This window comes from Falco naumanni, chromosome 4 (genome assembly GCF_017639655.2).
Source record: "Falco naumanni isolate bFalNau1 chromosome 4, bFalNau1.pat, whole genome shotgun sequence".
In the NCBI taxonomy this organism is placed as follows: Eukaryota; Metazoa; Chordata; class Aves; order Falconiformes; family Falconidae; genus Falco; species Falco naumanni.
Window position 1 is genome coordinate 34,424,906 of NC_054057.1, and position 27,679 is coordinate 34,452,584.

Below are 27,679 nucleotides of genomic sequence, written 5' to 3' on the forward strand. Positions count from 1 at the left end.
TACAGGGCTGCTAAATTGTTCAGATGAATTCCTAAGTAACCTTTTCTGGAAGAAACGAATAATAACAGCTCTTTTCACTCTTCAACTACTGTTGAAAGCTGTTGGTAGGAGTTGGCAGAAAAAAATGTGCTAATATCTCAGCTAAACTAGAAGTCAAGAAATGTCCTCAATGACTCTTTTATTTTTTTTTTTAATACTTTTTTCAAAATCTTCTCCAGCAGCGTTGCTCTGAAGTAGTTGATTCTTCAAGATGTTTTTCCGCTTTTCGACCATAAAATCACTCTAAAGACAAAATTATACCATGTGATGCAGGAGCATTAAAAATACAAAAGCCTAGAGAGTGAACAATGTCAAGCAAAGATCAAAGCAGTCAAGAACAGTAGAGACATTTGACCTTTTATGTGTTGCTAGTAGTAACAGTCACACGGTAGTTTTTCCTGTGGCTATTGTTAGTCATGGCAAACTGAGGGGCATTTTGACCGGTTATGCAATCACTTACGTCAACCTTGGGAACTCTCTTCTGAGTCATTGAAATAGTCGGGTCCATCTTGCAAGTAGCTTCACAGGCATTGCCGCTGCTTTAGGAGCAGTCAGCTGGTGTGCCAGGATCCAAGATCAGTATTGTAAAAGTTGAGTGCACTGTGCATCTGTCAAGAACAGACAGCCTGTATTGGTTGTGGTGTTTACTCAGAGGGCAGTGAAAAGAAGATCATCGTGTAATGTAGTTGCTGTGCATGCTAGAACTGTTTTGTTAATCAAATCTCTTGTCCACAGACATAAATGATCTTATGAGGGAATCTAGAGAACATTATTTTCCCCTGTTAGCTCCCACAGCGTTGTTTCTCCTTAGGTACAATGGCATTGCTTCCTGGCTTCTGCATGGATGAAAAGGGAGGATGGAGGGAGAAACTTGAGAGTGTTGACTCTGTCAGTAAATAGGGTATGTAAACAAGAAAGCCATTAGTTTGAAATTCTAAAAACATATTTATTCATATTTAGTGTAATATACATGTGAAAAGAGGCTCCTGACTTTTTTTGTACATCCACTGCTTTTCTTATAGGTTCTACAAACGGAAAGTGTCCTAAGGTCAAGGCTCTAGAGAGATATGGGTAGAATGTGTCACAAAAACTATCTTCATATTGTCTTTTATAGTCTGCACACAGCAGGTGTTCCATATGGCATTTTCTTTTATAGTATTTGGGTACTAAGTTTAAAAATACTGCTTTTTAAACCGAGAGAACTATTGTGTAATACAAAACAATCTGATAGTAATTTCAGAGACATGAAGCGAGTCTGCATTTAGAATGAGATTAAATACGGTATTGCATATATCCCCAACTTTGCTCATTTACAGAGTGAGGTTAGAACAGCCACTCAACAGCTTGTATTCAAATTATTCATCCATAAAATGCGTGTAGTACTTATCTGGTTCTTTCCTAAGGACATTTGCTCAGTGTTCTTCACAAATGTAAGTGGAACAGTAGTAGTCAAGTAAAAGATGTTATGTGAGGGCAAACTGATACTATGTGCAGTTCTTATATTATTTCACAATAAGCAGCTGAAAAATCAGTATAATTTAGAAAAGGACTTTAAAACTTATGTGTAAATTTTATCTGTGTTTGTATGTAAATGATGAAGTTCTGCATGCAAGCTAACTTATCTAGAAAGGGCTATTGTTTGCTCATCAATCTTCCAAATAAATGCTGGTAGCCTCACAGTTGGAATATTATGTTCAGAGACTGTACTATATTGTGACTACATGTGCCATTCTTATCAGTCTTTTTGAGATAACCTGCTGTTTTTAGGAATTTGTCATTCAACTGTTTAAAAAATTAAGAAAAAAAACCCAGTTCCAAGTGCCATTTCAAGACATGTTATATTCTAGCAATTACGCCTGTAAGTTTAACTTGATAGTCTTTGTACATACATATAGTACCAAATAGACACAAAAATGTTTTTTAGATAGGAATAATAACAGTTGACTTGATCCTTGCACATCATAGGAGCAAAACCAGGTTTTTAAAAACGTGGGTTGGCCAAAACTTACCTCTAACCGCTCGAGTATTGAAAACCAGCGCAGTTAAGATGTATTGATGCTCTTAAGTTCTAGGTGTAAATGAGTAATAAGTTCCCAGTGTTCAGATGGGCTCTGTTTACCTGCCACTGTCTTCTATTAACTTGTACATGTCAGAGTTGGGAGTAGAAAAATAAAAGACTAAATCATAGCGTAAGAAACAGGGCCCTGGAAGTCACCCGCTGTTTAGACTACACCAGGAAAATAAGCAGAATAATTTCCTATGTTAATTGTCTATTCTGAAACTTTAGAAGCATGGTAATTGTTACTGGAATAATACAGTTATTATTTAATGAATATTAAATTACAGTACTCTCTACAGTAGCTATTGGTCATTTGCCCTGCATAGAGAATATTAAGTCAGCATACAGTTCAGTGAAAGGCAGGTCATTATATACTTAATGTTAATAATACTACTAATCACTTTGTTGGATGTACTGTTTGCAGACAGGTGCCTGGGTAGTGCTACAAAATGATAGAAGGAAGACCTAAAACATCCAGATTTCTTCATGCCTTTTGCATGGTTTCTAATCATGCAAATCCTTAATCACACAATCTCAGATTGTGTTACTGTGGTTTGTTCTCCATACAAAATAGCTTGAAAAAGAAGGGAGTGTTATATTGGCTCAAACTAGCTCCTTGGAAAACAGACTCAAATTTCTGTGGTACTTCTTCTGTTTTGAGTACATGGTTGGGTTTTTTCTGCGTGTCAAATTTTTTTGTTGTTGTTGATCCTTTGAGGGATCAAGACAAATGGATAAATGGAATGGAATAAATGAACTTTCTGCTAGGCTGTCTCATAAACCTTGATAGAGAGAAGGAAATAGAAGAAATTGTGTATAGGAACGTTAGTTCCAGAAGTGCTTGCAGTGAAAGAAAAAATTGGTTCCAGTGGGCTTACGGGATGTGGCTGTGTCCCAAGCACAATGTGTTACTCAGTATGCTGCTGAATCTTTTTTTCCCCCGCAGTAATTCAACAGACCATCATGAAATCCCAGTGTTAGGAGGAGTAGAGAAGCGCCTGTTATGCACGATTTAGCTGTGTGCAGTTCAGGTGCTTCAAGCAGAAACCACCATTTCTTTGTGGTGGTGAGGCTCAGGTTCAGGTGCTCAGAGTTGCTTTTTGGAGGTTCTACGCCCTATCTGCACAGGGGCTTAGTACTGAGAGACTTATATGGTAATTTAGGTACCACAGTTAGATAATTGGGGTCAAACAGCATGAATTTCTTCACCCCTTGGCACCTCCAAGGTGTGTGAATATAGCAGGAGTCCACTGTATAACAGATGCTGTTTTGCCCTGTGCTTCTTTTAAGAACATACGAAACTTCTTTCTAGATGTCAGCTCCTGAAATAGTTTAAGAGTAATTCTGTTGATACAGCTCCCGTGGAAGATTGCAGTATTTCTGCTGAGAAGTTGTGGATAATATGTAAGATACACACTTTACAGGATAAGTAGCAAAGCTGTGGATCTGTCTGAGACAAAGGAATAGACAAAAAGTTGTAGTGGATGGAAGGAACTGCTAATGCAGCACTTGCAGACCAATACTATAAACTTTTTGAATTAATAAACAACGGCATCAGTGAGTAGTCTAACAGCATGAAAATACTCCTGGATTTAAAGCTAAGTATGGATGATTCTGGAGGATTAGAACATCAGTGATGAGCATTAAGAGCTTTAGAGGAAAAATGGAATCTTGTCATTCATCACACTGATGTAACTTAAACAGGGCAGTCATTTTAGCAGAATTTCAGTGGTAGCTATTAATGTAGTTAAGAGTAGAAATATTTTTAAGTCTGTGTATAATCTTGATGGTGAATGCCTGTATAGACCCATACTTCAGTTTTTGCTCTTTTCCTGTGTTGACAATATGCATAATTCAGATCAGTAGTCTGCCCTATTCTCCTTTGCTTGGTCAGGTCAAAGTGAAATGCAATTTGAAGCTCATGGTCTCTGTAGGAAGACCAGAGAAGGTAAAACTGTGCGATGCCTAATCTTCATAGTGAGACAGCTTCTTGCTTTGGAGGCCCATTTACTTGATTCAGTTTGATCACAGCTTCCAGGGAGCAGGGTGGGGGAGATAGGTTGTCAGCCAAGAGCTGTTGGAGACACAGATGGCATTGATTCCCTCACCCAAGCACATTTTCTTTGCTTCAGAGTATTTTACATAAATGAAACTATCACACTTAGCTTTTACAGATAGAACTCCTTAAAATTCCTATCTTTTGTTACTTAGTACCATTCTACTATTACTGTATTAAAAGTTTCCCGGAAGATTATTAGATTTAATAAAACTTTTATATTAAGTGAATCAACTGCAATGCATGATTCTGCCATATTTGAAGTTACAAGCTGAAGGGGGTTTAGGGTGTAGAGAGTCTCTTGGGATTTGATGGACCACAAAACATATTAGCTGCTTTGAAAGGACAGTAAACTGAGAAGACAGTGCTGTCAGTGAAAGTGCAGACTCCTCTGTATCTTCTTTTGATGAACACATTACTTTCACATAAGGGTTGCTGAATTCTACTCTGCTTCTCATTCAGTTCCCTTTTGTTGTTTCTGGATGCATCTCAAAAGAATGTGTTGTTCAGTCTGCTGCCTTCCTACATAACTATACTAGGTCATCTTTGGATGTTAAATATGATCTATAGATCAGCATATATAACATTTTTGCAAGGATTGCAGCTCATCTCTTGGTTCTGAGAAGTTGTGATTAGATCAACAGTTTGTTTTAAATAGTCTTAACAGTTGAAAAGATTCCTGTTTGCTGTCTCTGGTTATAAGATCTGTTAGCTAAGCTAAGAGCATAGTAAGGACTGTGTAACTAATGCTCAGCCAAGGAGAGATATTTGAATTAGGGGAAAAGATTTTATTTTTTTTTAAAAAATTGATTTCCTCATAACCTAGAAGAGCATTAAAGTCTGAACTTCACCTTGCCATGTGACACTATTTATAATTACACTCACTGGAAAAGAAACACTGTCTGAATGACATTGATATACAGAATTGTTTATTATCAGTTTAGCTGTTGAGGAGAAGGTACTCATACCATCTTTTTCTTATGAATAATCTCCAGATACTACTTGTATAAAGTTGTTCAGCTTTAAAAAAGATAAGCAAGCATGTATATTTGTTATACAGAGCATGATCTGGAAGGTAAACCTGTGGTATGCTGGAGCTTGAATCACTCAAAACACCATGAAAGCATTTTCCTGTTTGCATAGAAAAATGTAGATGGTGTATGCAAATGGTCTTGGCAAATATAGAGAATTGGAGGATTTTCCATAGGAATAGAAATATATTGCTAATGAGAGTGTTGTCCATCAAGTTTCATTCCAGCATCATGGCTAAAAAATTATCTCAGTAGGAAGACAGGGTGATGTAGTACAGCAGAAATATTACGAAGTTCTGTGTGCATTCCAGCTATTTGGGCTTTCTGTGGAAATAATTTCTGGGTCAATAGCCTACAACCCAGATAAACTGCCACAGATGCAGAGGTGCCATGGTTGGCTGTTTGCAGGGCCATCTTGGATCCAGCATGTTTTATTAGCTGTGGCAGAGCACTACGTGAATGCAGCTGTACCGCTTCTGAAGCCAGGCTCAGTCTAGAAACAGTTCAGCTGTATTTCACAGTGTCCAGGCTGGTAGGTGGTGCCAGTCCTCTTTGGTGTCATTCTGCAGACGAGGAGGTTTGTGGAACACAATGCTGAGGCTTCTTGGTGGCTCCTCAGAGGACTTGATAGGGATTTACAAGGTTTCGGCAGGGTTTATGAATACAGTTTGTTCCATATGTGAATGGATGTTTCAGCGCTGTGCTCCATTGTGTGCTGGGCCGGAGCGCCAGCTTGGGTTTAATATTGAAACTGAGGTAGCATCTGTCTCAAAACACTGGGAAACACTTGCAAAATTACTGGAGCTGTGTGTGGACTTCTTCGGGAAACCTTAGATACAGCACTGTGCAGCAATAAACATGGATTTGTGTACAGTGAGCTGAAATGTAGCATTGCTTTCCCTAGCATGCTATAGATCACTTATGGCAGAGGGGGAAGGGAGGAAGCAAACATATCTTAGAGTATCCCTACCTTTTGGGTTGCCAGCGTAAAGGCTGCCTGTCATGGAGATCATAACTGTTGCATTAACTTCCTATCATCAAAGATAATGGAAACTTCCCGATAAAAATGCTTTCCAGTGGGTGCTTTTTTTTTTTTTTAATGAGTGTCAGCATAATATTATTTGCTGAAATTTTTCTTCTTTTTAGTCTTAATACACTGGGAAGAAAAAAGAAAAAAAGTCTCTTTCATCAACTCCTTGTGGCCAATTAAGCTTGGTTTTATATATAAAACTGTATGGTAACAGGTTAATTTTAAGTTTGACTGCAGTTTATTGGTGGACTCTAGTTAGTGTCATGTGTTCCATTGTTGTCAGCTTTGGCAAAAAGCAACTCTCTTGTTAGCTCTGTTGGGACATTTACATCTTGTTCTTCAAAAGCATAACAGAGTTCGAAACCTAAAGGAGTCAAAGGTTATGTGATGATTCCTTGGTCTCTCTGCAGCCTCAGGGCCAGCATTTCATGACCGTAGGGATTCTTTGTTACATGGTTATGAAGTGTTCCTTTTAGATCCTGAATAGTTCACTGGGCTGTTCCCAGACCCTTTTATTAGCATCTCTCACTTTTTGTGGCTAGACTTGGACTTGGAGATTTTTTATTTTAAAAAAATCTCACTGCTTTCAGCTATCTCAGATGCTTTTAATAAAGCCTTTTGTTACAGTTCAACCAGTATCTTAAACCTCTTTTATTCCTGGACTTGGAATAGGCAGTAACAACGTGTGAAGTTAGAGATGATAAAAATAAGTAAGTTATGGCCGTGTGACTGCAGGGACAATTCACATTGTACATGTAGCAATATCTGAAGAATAAAAACTGTTAATGTCAAAAGTTTCAGCTCTCAATGAAAATAAGCAATATGACTAAAAGGTGAAAATATTGTAGGTAGCTCTTAAAAAGCAAACATACTATACTTTTTTTTTTTTTTTTTGTGTAGCCACAGTGGTAATGGTGCAATGCTATTCTGTCCATTTACACCATTCTTGTGGAAAGTCTTCTGTATTAAACCAATGGTAGCAAACTTGCTGCTCTCCAGTCTCATCTTCTTTTACATTGTACAGATTTTCACAGAATCATATAGGCTGGAAGGGAGCACTGGAAAGTACATAATCCAGCCTCCTGTTCAACCAGGCCCAGTTAGAGCAGATTGCTCAGGGCCGTGTCCAGTGCTTGCCTCACTGGGCAGCTTGTTCCAGTGCTTAACCAGCCTTATGGTGAAAAATTTCCTGCCTATGTTAAGTTGGAATTTCACGTGTTCCTGCTTGTGTTTGTGGCCACTTGTCCTTCCAGTGTGTACCTTTGAGAAGAGTTTGGCTGTTTGCTGTACACCTCTCATTAGGTAGCTGTAGACAGCAATAAGGCCTCCTGTTAGCCGGGTAGTCTCATAGTAGAACAAATATGTTTTGGGATCCAGACCCTGACTGGTGGACCCACTCTGGTATGCCAGTGTTTTTCTTGTATGGAGAGCCCCAAACTGGACACTGCTGCAAATGTGGTCCCACAAGAAGCTGCAGGAATTCTATGGGACACCTAACAAAGGCATTGCCAAAATCAACATACAACATCTACTACTCTCATTCACCAGAGGCAGTTATCTCATAGTAGAAGGCAGCTGGGTTACTCGGGCACGATTTGCCCTTAATAAATCTATGCTGGGTGTTTCCACTCACCTTTTTGTCTTTCATGTGGCTGGGTATGGTTTCCAGGGGGGTTTTCTCCATGATCATTCCAGGAACTGAGGTTGAAGTTGATGGGCCTGAAGTTGCCCTGATCATCTTTGCTGTTTTTTTGAAGATGGATACGGTATTTGTCTTTCCCCAGTCATCAGCCACTGGATGTTTCTTAAAAATAAAATCCTAACATTACAAGCTAGAAATTGATAAATTTGCAGTAGAACTCAGATACAAACATGAGTATTCTTGTAATAGCACATCAACTACATCCAGCTCAAGTAAACATTACTTTATTATCTTCTTCTACCTTTGTTTCAGACTCCAATATCTGTGTTAGTATATACTGTTTCCATTTCAGTAGAGCTGAACTGTGATGCTGATACATGAAATATGAATTAGCTTACAGTTCTGCAAATATTACACAAGGGTATCTAACTTCAAACAATGTCTGTGTGAATGGAAGTCATTTAGGGTACTGTTGAGATCAGTGGGACCCAAACCAATTTGGTTTGTCATCTAAATGAACGGCTAAAAAGAATAGCCTGTAGTAGTGGACATCCAGGTTTTCTGGAGCGTTCTCAGTCATTGAGAAAGGTGAAACTAAGCTGAGTCTTCTGAGGCATAACTGGTCTATTTATGAAAGTTTCTTGAACAACACCTGGAATGAATGGGATCCAGGAACATTCTTGATGGAAATTACAGGTGAAATAGTGCTGCCCTTATCAAAAGTCATCTGATTGGTTTTGAGCAACCACAGTTGAGTTTTCTCAATGCCAGTGCTTACTAGGCTGTCTTTGTATAAACAGAATTATCATTTTAGACCAAAAACTAGCTCTGTGCTGGAAATAAAGTAGGCCTAGGGATTGAGCTATGTGGTGATACCACATGCCAGTAGCCGTTTCCACCAGGCAGGGTAGGTAAGACTCCACTTGTGTTTCCTGCCACCCTAACTGGCCATACAACACTATAGCAGCAGGTATTGTAGCCTCAAATGCCATCATGTCACACGTCAAGACAGGGAATACATGCCCTCATTTTCATACCATGAAAACACTGTCCTAACAGCTGTGACACAGTCCTCACTTTGAACTAACATATCCCCACAAATGACATCCTAAGGCAGGGGTCCTCACACTTTTTAACCAGGGGGCCGGCGCACGGATGCGGTGGCAGCAGTCATCTGCGGCTGCTTGGTTTCCCCCCCCAACCCCTGGCGGGGGGGTCTGTAAATACCGGGGGCCGGACTGAGGACCCTGGGGGGCCATATCCAGCCCACGGGCCGTAGTTTGAGGACCCCTGTCCTAAGGGCGTAGGGGTGCTATGTAGGACTCTGAGGAGTATAAGTAGGAAGATCCCAGAGTCAAAATACAAGCTCGCATGTTTAGGAAGAAAAAGCATGAGCTATGCTTGCAAATGAGAACTGTTTCACCATGACCCTGGTATACATAGGTATATATTGCATTTTATTTTATTTATAGGGAATTGGTTTCCAGGAGAATCAGGTGGACGTGTAGAGTGTGTAAAGTCAGTGCCTTAGACCTGTTCCTTGTGTTGGTCATTTACACTTTGTTCCACATAATTAATGCATGTTATTCCATCTAGATAGACTGTTCTTTGATTCCTGTCAAACCAAGTGTGCTGCTGAATAACTGAGTCATGAATGTGTATACAAGCTAAATCCTGTGTTCTTATCTTATTCGTGCACACCCACAGTTGACTTAAGGAGGACCAGTGTTAAAACAGTGAAGTTGAACATAAAGATGTAAGATGTGCCTGTGCCTTATGGCTGTAGAAATTACAGCAAAGCCATGACCGATGCTATCTATTCTGTATATTGTCTGACTCAATGGTGCTGTAACACAAACAACAATCTGAAACAGTTCTTTCTTCCTCTTTGTTGTTTAGCTGTTGGTGTTTACATTTAAACTCTGCTCTGAAGACAGTTAGGAATTTTCTTATGTTATCTCCTGCAGTGCTTATGAGCACTTCACAAAAATTCCAATTCAGGAAAATTTCCTGCTCTGATGCAATCTTGCAGCATCTCATGGAACTTTGCCAGGAAGTTTCACAGGTACTGGTAGCAGAAAGGTTAGAATTGTAAATCTGGGATTTGGCTCCATTTGGCTTCAAATGGAAGTGCATGTGCTTCACGGTTGCAGGAAGCACTCAGGTTGTTTGCATTCCCTTGTTCGGGTTCCTGCAATACGTTCCAGTCCCTTTGCCACTCAAGTGCTAACCGTACCCTCTGTAAGCAGCACCGTGCTAGATATGTTGCCGGTGTCACCTCTCCCCATGGCAGCCCCTTTTCTCTCTCAGCCAGATTAGTGCCAAAGTCCAGTTTAAGCACCATTACCTTCCTAGCTGCTTTTTCCATTTCTGTTTTCTCAGTCAGTCAGCTTTGTATCTTAGTGCAGCCTGTTGGTGTGTTCCTTCATGCCTGGTCTTAACAAAGGCCATTTTCCAGCAGCACCATCTGGCCAGCTTCTTTTTGGTCCCCTCTGTGATCATGCTGCGGTGCCTCCATTTGCATGCTGGCTGTACGCTGCAGAATAGAGTCCTTTGAAAGCAGCAGAAGAGAGAAGCCAGGTGCTCTTTGTTTATGAGGAGTATCAGGCTTCACTTGTAAATTTGGCGTGGCAAGTGTGCTCACTTACTGGTGCGAAGTGGTGTGTGTGCCATCTCATCAGCTCAAAATATAGTGGGAGACTTGAGTATCCAAGCCGGAGATATTGACTTATAAAATCTGAAGTCCAAATGCATACAAATCATAGTCCCTCATAGAAAAACTACCTGCTGGTTAAAGTTCACATCCATGGCTCAAGGTATGATGTACCTGGTGTTTTTAAAAAAACAGATCAGTGGGACATGGGCAAAAAAAGTAGCTGAACTTTGTTGTAGTTAGAACTTTGGGGAAAAGATTTGACAGAGGAAGATGCCTAGCATGGACTTTTTTGGCTTCCTTCATCGAAAGTCACTGAATTTATGTCAGATAAATTAGTTTTTGCCTGGAAAATTTGCTAAATTATAATAATTGGCAACATCAGTGACAGTACTACAATGTGTTTGTCATGGGTTTAAGCAAGAATTGTGTGTTACATGAGGAAAGCATTTGGTCCACAGATTGAAAGGTTTTCTGTTGTAACATGGTAAACAAGGTGCTACAACATAGTATTTTTTTATGTGAAAAGGTAGGACTTTTCTAGTGTCTAACTTGAAAATTGTGGTTTAAAGATGTTTGTATTAACTGATAATTTTGTATTTTATTTAAGTGTTTGAAGAAAACAAGAACCATGGAAGGTCAGAAGTAGTAAGTACCTTGGTCATTTTTTTCTTATTCTAAAGAGCTAATGGTGTTTGGCATGTTGATTTGTCACTGCCTGAGTCTATCACACATTATGTTCTGGCATCTAGTGTTTAAATGAAGTCACTGGTAGACATTCTGTTTAAAAAGAATAAAAATTAAAAAATGAAAAACTGCCAAAGAGTGGAAAAACAAGTAAATTGACTAGACAGAAAAATAGTGTGTTATCAAGTGTTTCCTGCTTAATGGAAAGAAGTGTATGAACTGTCATATTTCAAGAGGTTTATCTGTGGTCATCAACCTCAGAATAAAGTACATCCTTCTTTTAGTTATATTTTCTGATTGTTTAACAAAACCTAAATATGTCCATGATTGCTTGACACAAAATCCATATTAAAAGGTATTGACAAGTGTCTACCAGTAAAAATTGTACACCAAATATTTCAGTAATGTGATTATAAATCTTTCATTATCTTAAGCATAAACGGGAGCCAGTAAATTCTCCAAATGAAATTAGAAGCTGAATTTGTATGTAGTGGTAAGAGATTATATTCCTCTTATTCCTTCATTTGGTGTTTCAGTCTCTAATTCAGGAATCTCTATTAATCACAAAATATTTGTGTTTGTGTGACCCGACCTCATATTAATGACTCATTTTTATTCCTTGCGCCATGCCCCCAGAATTTCTAGTGTCCTCAAGTGAGGTAGATAATAAGGATGGTTGATACCAGATGAATTACGGTGTTTTCTTCACTTGACCACTGAACTGAGATACTGGCTGTTTGCACAGCTGTAGCAGAAGTTAAAGCACACAACTAGCCGTACAGCTAGGGTCTTTATACTACCTTGCCAGCAGTTTGCTTTTTTTATTATCATTATTATTATTTTTAAAGTAATGCTATTTTTATTAAACTCTGATATTCTGTTTTTTTCATAATGCAGGGGGATCATCTTGTTACTTATTAGAGATTGTAGATTTTGTATTTTAAAGGTGTAGCATATATCAGGTCAATATAGGCTTCACCTACCTTGATAGGCTGGCTGTTGTCAGGAGTGTGTAATGGTTTGTTTATGTAGAATTCTACATGAAATGTGGTATGTTTCGCACGTGGTGTTTATTTTGTGCTGTAGCACCAAGGCGGCCTATTATTTTAATTTTAATGAAATTCATAAATTAAACCCTTGGAACTAATGTTTGAGTAGAATTAAATGGGTAAATACCTTTGCTTTTAAACTTTGGGGAAGAAGCCAAGAAGTGCTGTGTATAAGTGCATTTTGAATTTTGTCCTTGCTCGCTTCCAGTTTAATTTCTTACCGTTTCTTTGGTGATTAAGGCGCTGTCTCCCAGCTCACTGATTAAAAATGACTAAAGCAAGTAACAAATCCCTGTGAAACAAACTTCCTTTTCAGGTTAAGCTGTGTCACTAGTAACTACGTAGGGAAGATGTTCTACCCTTTTGGGGAACCACTTGTGTCAACGGCTTGTTGGTTTAGAATGGCCATAGTATTTCACAGCAAGCATCTATCTGTCTGTTGCTGTGTGGCTCAATACATGACGTGATGTGTATGTTAGGTCTGAAGACCTTTTGTGGTAACATCCAAGTGAACAGAGCTAGTAGGCAGCGTCTCAGTAATGAACCACAGTTTGTCACTCCACAGGTGAAGGGTATCTTTTTTTCAAGATAAACTCAAGCTCTTTAATTTTCCTGGAGCATTTAATATAGTAATTTTTAGCAACTATTTATTTGTACTAAAGATCTGCAAAATCACTGCAGCTTTTTATGTGCCCATAGGGGAAAAGACATCTATTTTTGCAGAAATTAATAATGGAATAACACTTCCCAAAAGAGATCAAGATTTCATTGTAAGGCTATATTTTCTATTAAACCATCTTGGTATGGTTTAAATATTGTGGAATATGGAGTTTGTCTTTAGATTGCACTTTTTGTCAGGTCTGCTACAGGAATGCAAAATCATCTGTTGGTAGAAAATAATCCTTGAAAAAATGTTACCTGTTATACACCCAAGGTTGTCATGTTGTCATTGCATTAAAAAAAGATGTGAGCTAGCTATCTTTCACATAGCATTTTTAAAAGAGATGTGTTCTTCTAAGTCTTTGTTATTCAATTGTAAAAAAAGAGCAAGAAGTAGTCTAATTCTAGTCATAAAATGAACTTTGTGAAATCCTGACACTGTTGAAATTGCATGAAAATTGATGCCTGCTTAAGCAGCTCTTCTAGTTCACTTAAAACTCTTCTACTAGTTATACAAAAATAAAAAGTTAATTCCATGGGCTGTAAATCATTCTGTAATGCATTGGCAAGAATTCATTGCACCTGATTATTTGGCAGTACTATATGCTAGAGACTTTCAGATTGAAAGCAGTGTATTATTTTCCAAAGCAGGATGGGAAATACAGTACTAATTTAATTGCTTTGTTATTAATGCATAATGAGGAAGTGCATTTTAGAATACACATGTCTTCAGGCAAATGCAATATTCTTGATCTAGCATGTTAAAACATTTTTTTAAGCATCCTATTGAAGTTTTGGAATTTTGTTTCTTAATATTCTAGCAATTATCCAAGGGAGTTTTATGACCAATATGCTCAAAGCCAAGAAAAATCCGTGGTCAATAAAATGCAACAGAAATACTGGAAGACAAAGCAAACCCTTATAAAAGTTACAGGAAAAAAGGAAGATGAGCATGTTGTGGCTTCAGATGCAGATCTGGATGCAAAACTAGAGGTTTGTAATGTTTACATAATGTGTATTGTATGTTAATTTTTAATTTTTTTTTCATTTCAAGCCTCTAATATGTGTACACATAGTATATAATAATGTATATACATTTTTATCACTATTTTCTTGTAATAGTTTTTCTTCATTTTGACAAAGGTACCTGTGTATATACAAGAAATATAGTAGCATTTTGTAACACCAAAACCCATGTCCCCCAGTCTTATTTAGAACCAGCATCTCTCGTATTTATTTTAAGGTTTGGGGAGCGGGTTTTTTCTTTCTGTTGGTAGGAGGGAGCAGGAGATACCCTTTGTGCTTGTATCAGTCATTCTTACCCTTTGCTTATATCTGTCGAGTATTGTTTTAAGAAAAAATATCTTCTGTAGTATATACAAATGACATCCTTTGTACAGTTATACAATACCACATATACCAGAAAAACATGCAATGTACCAAGAAGGAGCAAGGTGCATGGTAAACTCTGCTTTCTGGAGCTTTTATGCTGGTAAGTGGGTTCTGACGTGAGCAAAGAAGCTTCTGAAAGTCTGTAAAGTGTAACCAAGAGAGAGAATCCTGCTGTGTGACAAATACAGTCCTGCTGTCTACATCCTCAACCCCATTGTGAAAAAAAAAATAATAATCAGGGTTCTATGAATTGAAGAGCTTGAACATCTCTGACACAAAGAAAAGATAGAGAATGGCCTTCTGAAGTGTAATAATCAAGTTAGTGTCCAGCTAAGTTTTATTGGTACCGTTTTGTTACCTAAGGGTAAAGGTTTTGCCTTACTGGTTTTCTTGCAGTTTCTCAGAAAATTATTGACTTAGGATTCTCAGTTTATTCACATTTTAGCTGAAATACACGAAGCTGATTTACAACAAACAAATCTTTGTAGTTCTAGCTATAGTAGTGATAACTTACAATGTGATGATTCTAGCTATGGGGTCTTCATAGTGGGTTATAAATCAAGAGTACTGATGTAAAACAAGCTGGAAGGATGGGACAGTATTTTGTAAATATATATCTGAGTTCGTAGCGTGCTTACAGTGTTGCAGATCATCAGGAAGGATGCTTTGTTAGCACTGGGGGGGCTGGAAATAGGAAAATCTGTGTTTACCAGATAAAAAGCTAAAGCCTGTTTTCACTTGAAGAACTTCTCAACTGCAGACATGCTGTCAGGTTAAAAGACAAGACCTGTGTAAATGTACAGAAGGTCAAGCAGATGCAAAGGAAGACAGTTACTGTGCCAGCAGTCCATTTTGCTTCTATCTTTGTAATACTTGGTACAGTGGAGCTTAGGTTTGAGTTACAAGTTGAAGGTTTTAGACAGACAGACAGAAAGAGTAATAATTCTCCTGTTTCCTAGAAACAGTCTCCAAACTTAGTTAAGACTGACTTACACTTCCTTCGGAAGCTGCTGCTTTTTAAATTTGATTAGAAAACTGGAGCTATGCCAGTGAAAAGTTCAGTTTAAATCAGTAATTTTCCATGTTGACATACCAATGCAAGTATGCATATTGCTGTACATGATAAATATGATAGACATTTTGATAACTTTTTGCTCTACTATGAGTTTTTTAGAAACAAAGATTTATACATCATCATGTATATCCAAAGATATCATAAAAAAAGAAAAAACAACATAAGTAGTTTGGTTAACTATCAGCTGTTTAGATTAGACCTGTTTCCAAAATTATTTTTGTCTTTAATTTCCTGTTGTAAGTTATGATTTGTCTGTCTGTAGTTTCACGGGACAACTTAATTGAAAGGAAGGCACAATTGATAAGGAAAAACTGCTTTCAAGCTGGAAAGATTACTCATTGTTTAAGAAAACAGTGATCCCTAATAATTCCTACAGAAAATTAAGCTCTTGTGTTTTGATTGTTGGTGTTTCTTGCATACACTTATGATTTTTTTTGTGTATTTTTTTGCAATATCAGCTGTTCCATTCTATTCAGAGAACGTGTATGGAGTTGCTGAAAGCAATTGAACTGTATCAGAAAAGGATTTGTTGTAAGTATGATCAAATACAGTAGTTAAAGTGATAAGGAGGTCTGCATTATGAAGTCCTCAAGTGGAAAAGTAAAAATGAAAATGAGGATCTACTAGCTTCATCCTATTTCAAAATAAAGATAACATTCCTTGCAGGCAGCTAAAGGCAGACTTGCTTATTTGCTTGAAGATCTCCTATTCTTAAGTTTTATATTTGATATGCAGTGATATAGGTAGCAGTAATTATGGGAGAAAGCTTGTGGTTTAGGGTAGGTTTTTTTCCATTACTTGTTTGGCTTGTTTAAATGCAGAAGTAAACCCTAACTTCGTTCTGAACTGGTTTAATTTTTTTAAAATCAGGATTGACTATGAAGAGTATTTGGTTTATTACTGGTTTTATAATTAAGCCATGCTATTACAATGAATTTTGATAATGCTCACTCAGCTGTAACAGGTGTACAGTAACTAGCGGCAGTCATTAGTGAGAGACAGAGACCTCATTTGGGAAGTTTCAAACAGCAGGTTGTATTAAATGACCTCTAAATGTTCTCTGCAATCAGTACTGTTTGATCCTCTGCCCCTGCGATTTCTGGCCTGGAAAAGAGAATCCAGCTTTGGAGACATCTTTCAATTTCCTTTTGTTAAATGTTGCCCATATTTTCTCAAGCGTTTCCTTTTTCTCTTGCCTGTCCAAAGAAAGGCAGAGAGAACGTTTCAGGATCTGGAGGTGAAATTAGAATACAGAGTAGTAGTGTATTGAGTTCAAGAAGTGTTTCAGAATAGCAGGTGAGATCTCCAATGCAGACATGCATGAGGCACGTTCTACCAGAGTACGTTATGAGTCTGCATTGGATTTCACTGTCAACATTTGGAAAAATAGCAAGAGGACTTCACGAGATCTTCTGTCATTGTGTTAGGCCATTCTCCCTATTGATAATGGGAAGAAATTGGTACTATAGGAGACAACTGCTTTGGAAGACTAATAGATAAGGCCATAATGAAATGTTTTTATAAGGATGTGAGAATGTGAAGACCCATGGTCTCAGTTTGGAAGTAGTCAACAATTCAATGTAAACCTACTTTTTTATTTTTCTTCATCTTTTTGTTTAGAACACAATCAGTTGATTTGAAATAGAAATATTTTGGATATTTGAGATATAAATTAAAAAACAGTGTTTTAATTGTGTAGAATGTTAAAGTTGTAAAATAATCTTGCAAAGTTATTTGAAAATGTTCTTTAAAATGAAGTACTGGATTTTTCATATGAAAAATTCTGTAGTCAAGCATGAGACATGGAGAGCAAGAGAGAAGCAAATGAATGAGCTTTGGGTAGTATAACTCAGGATTAGCTTCAGCTGAAGCATGCTACCAAAGATCAGCTGAGGAAGTCCAGGTGGTAAAACAGGATCAAAAAAAGCAACCAAACAAAACCAACCCAAGACTGTGATACTATAATCAAGATCGGGCCCTTTGTGTGATCTAACCAACCTCATTCTTCTGTTCAAGAAATAAATAGCATGTTTCTCCTGTCTTCAGACACTGAAGTTTTGTGATTCTTGCTAAGTATATCAACAAAAGTCTCAAGTGCATTGGATCTTCTGTTTACTAAATGCAGAAATTCCCTGAAATTATTTATTTTTGCTGTGCTGCTTGGATTTAGAGTGACTTAACATACTTGATGTTAGGCCAGTTTTAAAGCTGTTAGGAACCTATTAAATAACAGGTTTGCCCACTCATTTGTTTTTTTGTTAGTTCTGTCTCAGGAAGAAAATGAATTGGGGAAATTTCTTCGATCGCAAGGTTCTCAGGATAAAACAAGAGCAGGAAAAATGATGCAAGCCACAGGAAAGGCCCTCTGCTTTTCTTCCCAGCAAAGGTATATGTGTCAGAGTTACTGCCTGATTTACAAAGTATGTGAGGTAGTGGTAGTTGATTCACAATTGTCACGATTTTGCCATTTGAAATTTGTGAGGAACCGAATAATAGGAAAGTTACTGTAGCAGGTTTAGTCAATAATACAGGCAATGTTACTGGCTTGTTCTGTGTAGTTTTGCCTGGTCCTGTTTTTTGTCTTATGGACCTGCTATGTCTGTGTAACTCTGTATCCCCCACCTGTGGCTGTTCAGCTCAGCAGTTCTAAAGCTGTAAAGGTGCATCTGCACGGCCTCTGTAGCAGTGAGGTTATAAAGCAGCAGTTAGGTCCCTCTCCTGCTTGGTGGCACTTCTCACTCTGCAGAGAAGTGTTACAGCAGGCTCATTGTGGAGGTGTCTGGGTCCTGGGAAGGACAGGTAAACAGGTATTTTTCTGGGCCATGAAGTCTCATACCTTGAGTAGAAGGAGGAGAAAGGAGAGGTCTGAATGCCTTTTTCTACTTCATCCTGACACCACTGGAGTCCCTCAGGACAAGATCCTAGATACCCACTGAGCACAGTGGGTAGGAGCAAATCAGTAAAAGATAAGGACTCCGGAGGGACCCACATACACACAAACACATACTGTTATCCAGAGCTTTTGACTTCTCACTGTGACCCTGTGTTTGCTCAAAGAGTTTAAAAGTAACAGTACATGATGGCATTAAGGTATTATGATGCGCTTTTTTAACAATTTTTTTACTATGAAAGTTCAAAATTCACTATCATTTGCAATGGAAAATTATATTCCATGATGTTTTGCAGGATTTTTTGAAGGGGGGTTAACTATTGTGATACTTTCCAGCTTTAGCTTAATAGCTGTTTGGCTCAAAATAAAACATAGCATACAGAGCACTAGAACTTCATATGTTTATCTTGGGCTAGAGTCTGATCATTAGCACATCCAGTAACAGCCATGAGTGGGATCTTTAAAATACATGTAAGGCACCTTTGAGCAAAAGCAGTGATGGTTTGCTTCTTTATAAAGCTTAACTGTTCATAGAAATCCCGGTGTATGACGTGACTACGTAAAGTCAGTTTTCCTTTGAATGATTGGGTATTTGTAGGATGAGAAAACATGGGGGTGGAGCCACTAAGAAGTTCACATTTTATTATATCTCTTAACACATGTTTAAGGCATCTTTTTACATAAACTCACCTAAAAATAAAACTGATTGTTTGTCTCTCTTGAGCCATTCTCAAGCTCATGTTGAAACTGGGACTGCTTTTATTTGCATTGCATGCCAATAGCTAGCTCAGTAGTTGGAGATCATGAAGACACAATTTGCTAGTTACTGGAGCTGAAATTAGAAATTCTTTTATGCTTAGGAAGACCCCAAGTAGCACACTAAACTAATTCTACACTGATGTGGAACTGATTGAACCCATTCCAGTGAGGTGGCTGCTGGCAACCAAGAGGAAAGCAGAAGCAGCAGGAGGAAGCGAAGCAAAAGTTGCAGTAGTTCCGTCTAGTTTTGAGATCCCATTAGCAACTGAAGTGATGACATAGGGAAGACAACAGTGTCCCCTACTGCTTTTCCAAAGTGTAGTTGCTGGAAGAAACATATAAGAAAATGCCTAAGTCCTTCCAAAAGACAGATGTCCTTCAAAGAAATTGTTCAGGTTCCTAAAAAACCCAAACCAAACAAAACAAAACAACCAAACAAACACCTCCCCCAACAAAACAAAACAAAAACACAAAAAAAAACCAAACAAAAAAAAGGCCAAATAAAACGAGGGAGGAGAAGGAAGAAAAATCAAATAATTATCTACTTGACAGGTGACTTCTTTGTTTACATTTAAAGATTGAAAGGCTAATGGAAGTGCTTATTGTGATGCTTAACATGACAATCCTGATACATCTGTGATATCTATCCACTAATAAATCACCTCAGATACATTATTTTTTTTTAGAGTTGTTAAATGTAACTTGTGAAGAGGAGTGGTAATGGCATACGTAGGAGCAGCTTGGCAAACTAGAATACATATATGCATTAGGAAAGGTTCCTTTTCCACTTGCATGTGTAAGTGAAAGGTCACTACTTGAACAGGATGGTTCCAAACACAGTATTCAAGCAAAATCACACCATTCATGTGTACCCCCAACCAAGCTGTAGAGCCATCTGAACATACACTAGCACTTAAGTGAACTGTTTTGGCTGTGTATGTTTTTTTCATTGCTGGTAAAGTGTCAGTAGTTGTATTAATCCATCTGCCGTTGTGGAACAATTTCTTTAACATGTTCCTCTCCTTCCTTTCCTTCATGCCTTTCCCCAGGTTAGCACTGCGTACTCCTTTGAGTAGATTATATCAAGAAGTGGAGACTTTCAGATATAGGGCCATCTCAGACACATGGCTGACAGTAAACCGAATGGAACAGTATCGGACTGAATACAGAGGAGCTCTACTCTGGATGAAAGATGTGTCTCAGGAGCTGGATCCAGATCTTTATAAGCAGATGGAAAAGTTCAGGAAGGTATGAAATTTCCTGTAGCATCCTAGAAGGGGATGCCTGATGAATGACAATGAAGCATGGTTTCAGTTCTTCTGAGGAAGGCATAATTCAGCAGCACTAAGGATGCCATTTATCGTAACTAATCTTTTCTGTGTGACAGAAGTCCAGTTAATCTGATATGGAATACAGTATCCCTCACAGAGTTGCTGAAAGGAAAGATACAGTAGTAGGAAACAGCTTTTTCCAGTAGTTAACTTCAACCTAAATCTTTATAATTTAAATAATATATATTTTTAAAGAAGGTTATCTGTTTTTAAATACTTAACTGCAATACCTGAATGACTAATGGAAGAAGATACATGTGCTGCCAGCTGGGGAAGGGAAAACTGTTTTTTGCAACTGGAAAGTACAGAATAACAGAAATGCTATAATATCTGCTGCTAAACTTTTGGGTGTAGTTAAAGAGCAACATCTACAGAATTGGCTGTTGTTGGTTTTAGGGGAGGAGCTGCAAATGTGGAATTTGTTTTTAAGTTCGTCGTGCAGTTCAAGCATGACTCTTAGACAGCTGCTAAACACTAAAACTGCTAAGAATGCATTCTCCATAAATCATCTTCATTCAGTATCACTCAAGTTTGCTAAACTCCTCCCCTCCCAAAGGGCTTCCAAAAATCACAAGTCTTAGGTGGTAGTTGCAGGTTTGCTACCAGGTGCAAGTATAGAATTTATTTGGACTGACCTGCCCTAGTCAGTTCAGGAATGCTCATGAGAACTTCACATTTGCTAGTGAGACACTAGAGCTGATTTTGTTAAAAAGACTGTAATGTTCACATTTTGCTGTTCATACATCTTGATTATTAGGAGCAGTTAGGATCCTAGGTATAAAATGCTGACTTGTGCTTGGAGTAAAGGCAGTAAAAAAAGTGTACTGGAAGTGTGTGATAATTGAAAGCAGAGGCCTAATAATAGAAATAGTATTAAAGTGTATATATGCATGTGGCTCAGAGATGGGTAATGTACAAAAGAGAAAACCCTGTTCATTGATGGTTTAAGCAGCCTGTAGCTGAAAGTGTTTGGAGATGAAAGATGCTTAATTTGGGATTTTAAAAGCTTGAATAAACCATCCTAACGGGAAAGGGCTGGCATGCATCTAGGCTTCGCCATTTTTTGTAAACTGAAGTGGTGACAATAGCAATTAAGGAAGGGATGGAAAAAATGAAACTCCAGCTAGTCATCTAATCTTTATTTAATGCTTCAGTACAGGATATTCCTGTAAGTCTTGTGGCACCAGACATATATTTTATTATGCCTTGTGGGAAATGTTCATAATGGCATGTTCTTGCAGGTAAAGTAATTGGTATGGTCTTGGCCTCAGCCAATTGCTTATGTATGTTTGATTTATTAGAAAAACACTTAAAAAATGTAATGTTAGAGTGAATAAAGCAGTACTAGTAATGGTCATACAAAACTGATTTATAGCTTTCTTGCAAAACAAATGCTATGGAAGGTATAAATTATACAAATGGCAAAGTAATTAAAATAATGTATGCTTTGTACAGTGAGCTGCTGTAATTGTTAGATGTGAATTTTTGGCCATCTTGGGTTGCTGTGCTTCAAGGTCAACAAAAATAAGATTTTTTTTAAAAACTTTTTTTAAAGGTCTCTCAAAACTTAGTAGTAAAACTGGAAATACTAATTATTTTGGATTATTTCTAGGTCTGAAATGAGTTATATTCTGACATAAAGAAATAACGAATGTAGATTCTAAAATTCTGTAGTGTTACCTCAGTTTAAAAAAAGTAAAAATTGGAGAAAGTCTGTTTTTTGAACGGTTTTTGAACCGTTCTTTCTTTGGACTGGCTGTCAACTGAAAACATTTCAGATCACACCGTAATGCAGAGAACAAAAAGCTCTAAATGTTGTAGCCAACAAAGTAAAGAAATGCCCTTGGTATACGCTTCCCTACATATCCCATCTGTGCAACAGGCATATCAAACTAGTCTTTGAAGATTTTAACACTTGCAGAAAGTAAACTTTTTTTCATTTGGAAAAAAACCCCACCCCACAACATTACAAAAATAAAATCCTCAAGCATAATGTACCTAGATAGCTGCTGCTGAGCAAGGCACAACAGTTTGGTTTTAGTGCTTTACAAATGTGGTAGGCAAACAAAACTAATGGTGAACACATAGTCCTAAATAATTAAAGGAGTTTTATTGTCTTTGTGTTCTATCCTTTCTTGCAGATCTTAATCATGCCATAGTGTGGCAGTGTAATGCTGGGTTTTTAGGGCTTTTTTTGGATCTGTAACAACAATTTAAGAAGTCCTGCTAGTTTTGTGTTGACAAAGATGTAATTACTAGGGTAAGGTTTTTGGTTATAAAATAGTGTTTGATCTGATGCTGCATATCTAGTAATACACTGGCAAGTAGTTAATGAAGCTGATCCTCTTGGAGCACTTGAAAGAAAGTTTTCTTCATTCTTCTACTTGTAAAAATCCTAACTATTACTTTAGTAAACATCTTTTTTATTTCGAGTAAAATGTGCTGGTTTAGTGATCTTTAATGCACCTGGTGCATCAGCAGTATTTATATCGCTTGGCTATAGGACTTTTTCAAGTATGTAGCCTTTTATAATGTAATCCTAAATGTATCTCTATGTATACAGATATGGTATTTGTTTTTGGAGACCAAAGCTAAAACAATCCAGATGGGTTTTTCATACCTTCCCTCAGAATAACTCAGGCTAAAAGATCAATGGTTAAGTCAGTATTTTCAGAGCTGATAAAATCTGAGTTAAAACATTGGCATTTTTGTAGCTCGATTTCAAAACAATGAGGTACTTGAAAGAATTTTCTAATGCTGTTTTCAAGGCATCAGTCTAAATATGCAAGCCCCAGCAGTACTGCCACTTTCAAAGTGTCCCAGAGCACTGCAGAACAGCCTTTTTGCATTGTTTGAAGATATCCATGTGATTGTAGCTATCTGAGTCAAACCAAGGAAACAGGTGAAGTATTTGCTTTTCCCTGCAGAGTTCTATAAATGCTGTGTAACTTCATTCTTTTTTTTCCTTTTTTTTTTTTTTGCTGTTAATGGGTTTTATGCACACTCCAGTGTTGTTCTAGATATAGAGGTCTTCCACCCCAAGTTTTGAGTTTGAAGTGTTTGCTTGAGAGAATCTAAATAGTACCTTGGCAATGCTGTGGTATTGAAAAGAATTTGAGTGAGTTAATACCCCTTTACCAAATTGTTCACCACTGATGAGGTTTTTAAGGTTCTTGAATCCAGGGTGTTTTATCTGTCTGGTGACTGTACACTACAGCATGAGCTCTGCCGTGATGTAAAAATATAGAGCAAATCACCTAAGTGCTGATAGACCCCCAGTGTCCTGCCTCCAGCTCCGAAAAAATTAAGGTGTTCTATGCATTTCCTGAGAAGGGACATGCCAATATGCAGAGTGATATGCTATGATACGAGGCAACAGCCTCCCAGTGCAGCTTACAGGAACACTGAAGAGACTCTGCTGTTCAGTTTTACTTAGCTATCTCAGATGCCTATGCAGTGCAATATAGACTTTCTCATCAAATCTAGACATTACAGTGCTACCGCTAACACGTAAAAAATGGGAACTGAAAAAAGTATCATGCTGACCTTTTGGTTAACTAAGAAAAATTATGTCTGTGACATGGCAGGATATATATCTTGCTACAATGATAGAGCAAATTAATCCTTTCTGTATTTGTTTTTTGCTTCTGTCATTCTTCTGCTCCTCTGCTTCCCCTTCCGAGGCTTGAACCAAAGCTGGAGTATCTTTGTAAATACCCAGTGGCAGTGAAGTGATATGTGAGACAAGCTGCGCTGCAGCAGTGTACTCAGAACTGGTTACCTGGAGGGTTGGGCTCTGTTTCTCCCTGTTGTCTAGTCATCTCTGCTTTGCCAAAGCTTCTTTCATAGGAGTTCTGCTTCGGTATGAACCAAACAAAGCTCAGATGGGACAAAAAATAGGTTGAAGCTGTGTAATTGTAAGGAATGATGCATGGGCTGGTTGCAGCAGAGCTTTGTAAATTCTTTGAGATTGAACTGCTTGGCGTACGGTGTGTCCTGTATCTGTCTCTGTGGTACTTGGATATTACAGTAATAAATACCTGAGTTTGTAAACAGTGTGCATTAGATGGGGTACTGTCTGGAAAGAGTTGGGTTACGATCAATATATTTGCATGGGATCTGTGAGGGGAAGAAGTAGCATGGTTTGTGCTGGGCCTTCTTGTTCTTGAAAATTAGAAAGTCCCTACTCCACAGTGCAGGGCCCTGAACTACCTCAGTGGTGTTAAGGAAGGTAGAATAGATCGTACCACGGAGAAGAATTGTTGGAATATTCCTGAAAATATCCTAAATGATTATAGGACCCTTAATGCCTAGCTGTTACTTTGCATGCAGCTGTCAAGAAACTTGCAAGCTTGCAGCTGAGTTGTTTGGGCAGTTTACTTCAAGTTCTTCCTGGTTGTAGCACACTCTATACTTGAAACAAAATTATTGCCCTTAAGTGGCATTTTAAAGATAAATCTGGCAAGAGAAAAAGAAAAGCAGTGAGAAAAAAAACAACTTCAACAAGAAGAACTCATAAAAATAGCTTAAACTATTGTTTTTATAAATGTCCTAACATAGGGAGTGTCTGATCTGTGCAAGTTCTCTGTTAAGTATCTTTTATGAAATAAAAGTTAAAGCTTTTGTGGACAGCTGGGGAATAATGAAGTTCTAAGTAAATCCATTGATTAAAAGGTCACAAGGGAAACACTGAAGTGTATATATTCATTGTAAAGATCTCAGCAAGCATGGGTAAGATACATCTGCTGCAGCCTTACAGGTAATGCTGGTGAGCTACATCCCTGCTCCCTTGCTGTCCCCTTGCTGTCCCCCTTGCCTGCTTGCAGTGCCTGGTATGAGTGTATTTTGGCTTATGTGATGATGCAAGGGGCTGCACCATGCTACAGCATCATCTGCTACTCACCTATTCATTAACATCAACTGCAAACAGCCCTGCAAACATGGAGGCACTGTGGAAATGTGTTGGAGCTTTTTTTGTTTGTTTTTTGTTTTGTGTTTGTTTGGTTTTATTCTCTGTTACATTTGAAAACTCTTGGAGAGCTGAGAAAATACAAAAGCCTAAGGAAGGAGAAGAAACAAATATGATCTTGATCTTTGACTTAAGAACAGACTTGGTAGTTGCCATCCTTGTAAACTTAATTTCAGTTCCTGTTAAAAAAAAAAAGAAAATTAAATCCACAGGCATTTAGAGTCTAACAAACTGAAAAGTAAGTAAACAACACAGCTTTATAAATAACATCACAGATTCTTTTTATTATTTTCCATTTTTTATCAAAGTGTTATATTAGTAGGAGGAAACTGCAAATCTGGATTGTTGCAGTACCTTATGAGCGATTACTGGAAAAATGTATTTAACTTTGCTAGAAAAATAAGATTTCTCAGGAGCTGAGAGTTGAGAATACTGGCTGAGGGACACTAAACAGAGTTTCAGAGGATCATACAATATAAAGATGGAAAATACCTTAAAGATCAACTAAACTCTTTTCCTGCCAGGGCAAAATTGTGCATTTGTAGAATATTTTCCAAGTGTTTTTCTACATCTAATAAATACAATTCAGTTGAGCATAACACTCTTAGAAGTTTTGTGGATATTGGTGATGTTCTAGTTCAATTATTAAAAAATCAACTAAAAGAAAATGTGCTAATGATAATTACATCTGCAGACAATATTGAGCTGGAAAGTTTTTTGGTTTTTCAAGCAGGAAGCTGTACCAAAGAATTAATTCTGTTGGCCATTGCAGTCACAGTGGTGTAATCAATAGACTCTCAGCTGCCATAGTTACAAATAGCAGTGTAAGTGATCGATGTTCGAGCCAGCTATGGTAGTCACTGTTTACCAACTTTGGTTTTTAAAAAATTTTAAAAAAAAAAGTCATGGAGAGCAGTTGTGTCTGTTTCTTTTTAGGTGATACTTCCACATTAAATTCCAGCATTAACCTCATCTGGAAAACTTAAAGCATGTTTGCCTTTAGGTGGCAAAAATGTGGGCCTTTGCATGTGAGAGAGCAGATGATTGTTGTGCTCAGGAAATGTCAGAAAGATTTGAGTAGCGTTAGTAAGACCACACAGTTAGATATGTGTGGCACTATAATGTGAAAAATAATGCTGCCTTTCCTAATACCTGTTAGGAACGTGAGATGGTAAGATCTATCACTTTGATAATCTGTCGCTCTTAGTTCAAAATCTTCCCTTAAAAAAAAAAAAAAAAGAAAGCTACCCCCACCCCACCCCCCAGTCTGTTTGCTGATTTGGGTTGCTGCTGTGTAGTAGATGAATAGGTGAGATTCCAGGATATCCAAGATCTCACTGGATCTTTCACTGCAAGATAGCTGCATACTCTAAAATTAGTAAGGTGGTGTCATACTGCACTCGAGATCCACATCTTAGTGTAGCAATGTGGTGTAAAGAGATAACAACATGCTCTTACAATATGATGATAAGCAACACCTACACGTATCGCTTCTTGTGACATGCCTGTGCCACCAAGAACATGTTTGATTTCATTCTGTTAGGGAATAGCAGTAAGAATGTTATTTTGTAATGGTTTTTATAATATGAAAGTATATAGGGTTGGCAATGTTAAATTTAATGATTTATTTAGCAATTACGATAGCGAACATGAAAAAGTGCTCTTTATACACAACTGTAGTTTTTGCTTTGTCATTATTGTCTCTCCTTGGAAAAGCAAATGGAGTTTCAGTGCTGAGCATGTTTTCTCTGTGCAGTTTCACTGTAGTTCTTTTTCCAGGTTCTCCAATGTCAAATTTGGTAACATTAAGTGGAAAACCCAAAACATTCCAAGGTACTATACATGCAAAATGCTCAAGCATTTTAAGGCAGTTGTGAAAGATGCACCTTTTTTGAAAACATGACCTTAGGTGGAAATGTTCTTCACAGTGTAGACATTTTATAGACTTTAATTACTATTTCAAGTACCATTTGTAAGAATTGGGGTAGACAATAAGAATCGATGATTTTCTGAAGCCATTTCATGTATATTAAATATCACTGATGATTGTTGCTGCGTTAAAAGCAAAGTAGCAATGTGTGATGGAGATGCCCTTTTAAAAGCATAATAAGAGTATGCCACTTAAAAATAGAAACAGGCTTCTTGGAACAGCTTACATCATCTTAAGAGGTATTGCTTGTAGATCATAGTTGCTTTCACAGGTTGATGTTTGCCCTTGAGAGGCAGTTCATCATCTGTTCAGGTTTTTTTAAGGAAAGAGTCTGAGGTGAGACTTAGCAAAATGGCTGTAGGGTAGAATAAAATGAAGTGCTAGACTATGGATACAATGCATCTTCTAACCATGTAACCTAGCTGAA

The 27,679-nt window shown here is 37.7% G+C and overlaps 1 protein-coding gene across 3 annotated transcripts in view; it reads left to right on the forward strand.

Moving 5' to 3' along the window:
* The window catches only part of ICA1 (islet cell autoantigen 1), a 74,002-nt gene that overhangs the window by 2,348 nt on the left and 43,975 nt on the right, over window positions 1–27,679 (forward strand). For all 3 annotated transcript variants that reach the window (XM_040589836.1, XM_040589837.1, XM_040589834.1), the window contains exons 2-6: window positions 11,121–11,158; window positions 13,728–13,899; window positions 15,832–15,904; window positions 17,636–17,759; window positions 20,072–20,270. In XM_040589836.1, the coding sequence (XP_040445770.1) occupies window positions 11,142–11,158; window positions 13,728–13,899; window positions 15,832–15,904; window positions 17,636–17,759; window positions 20,072–20,270 (585 nt within the window). In that variant the 5' untranslated portion in view covers window positions 11,121–11,141. The remainder of the gene's footprint in view (window positions 1–11,120; window positions 11,159–13,727; window positions 13,900–15,831; window positions 15,905–17,635; window positions 17,760–20,071; window positions 20,271–27,679) is intronic.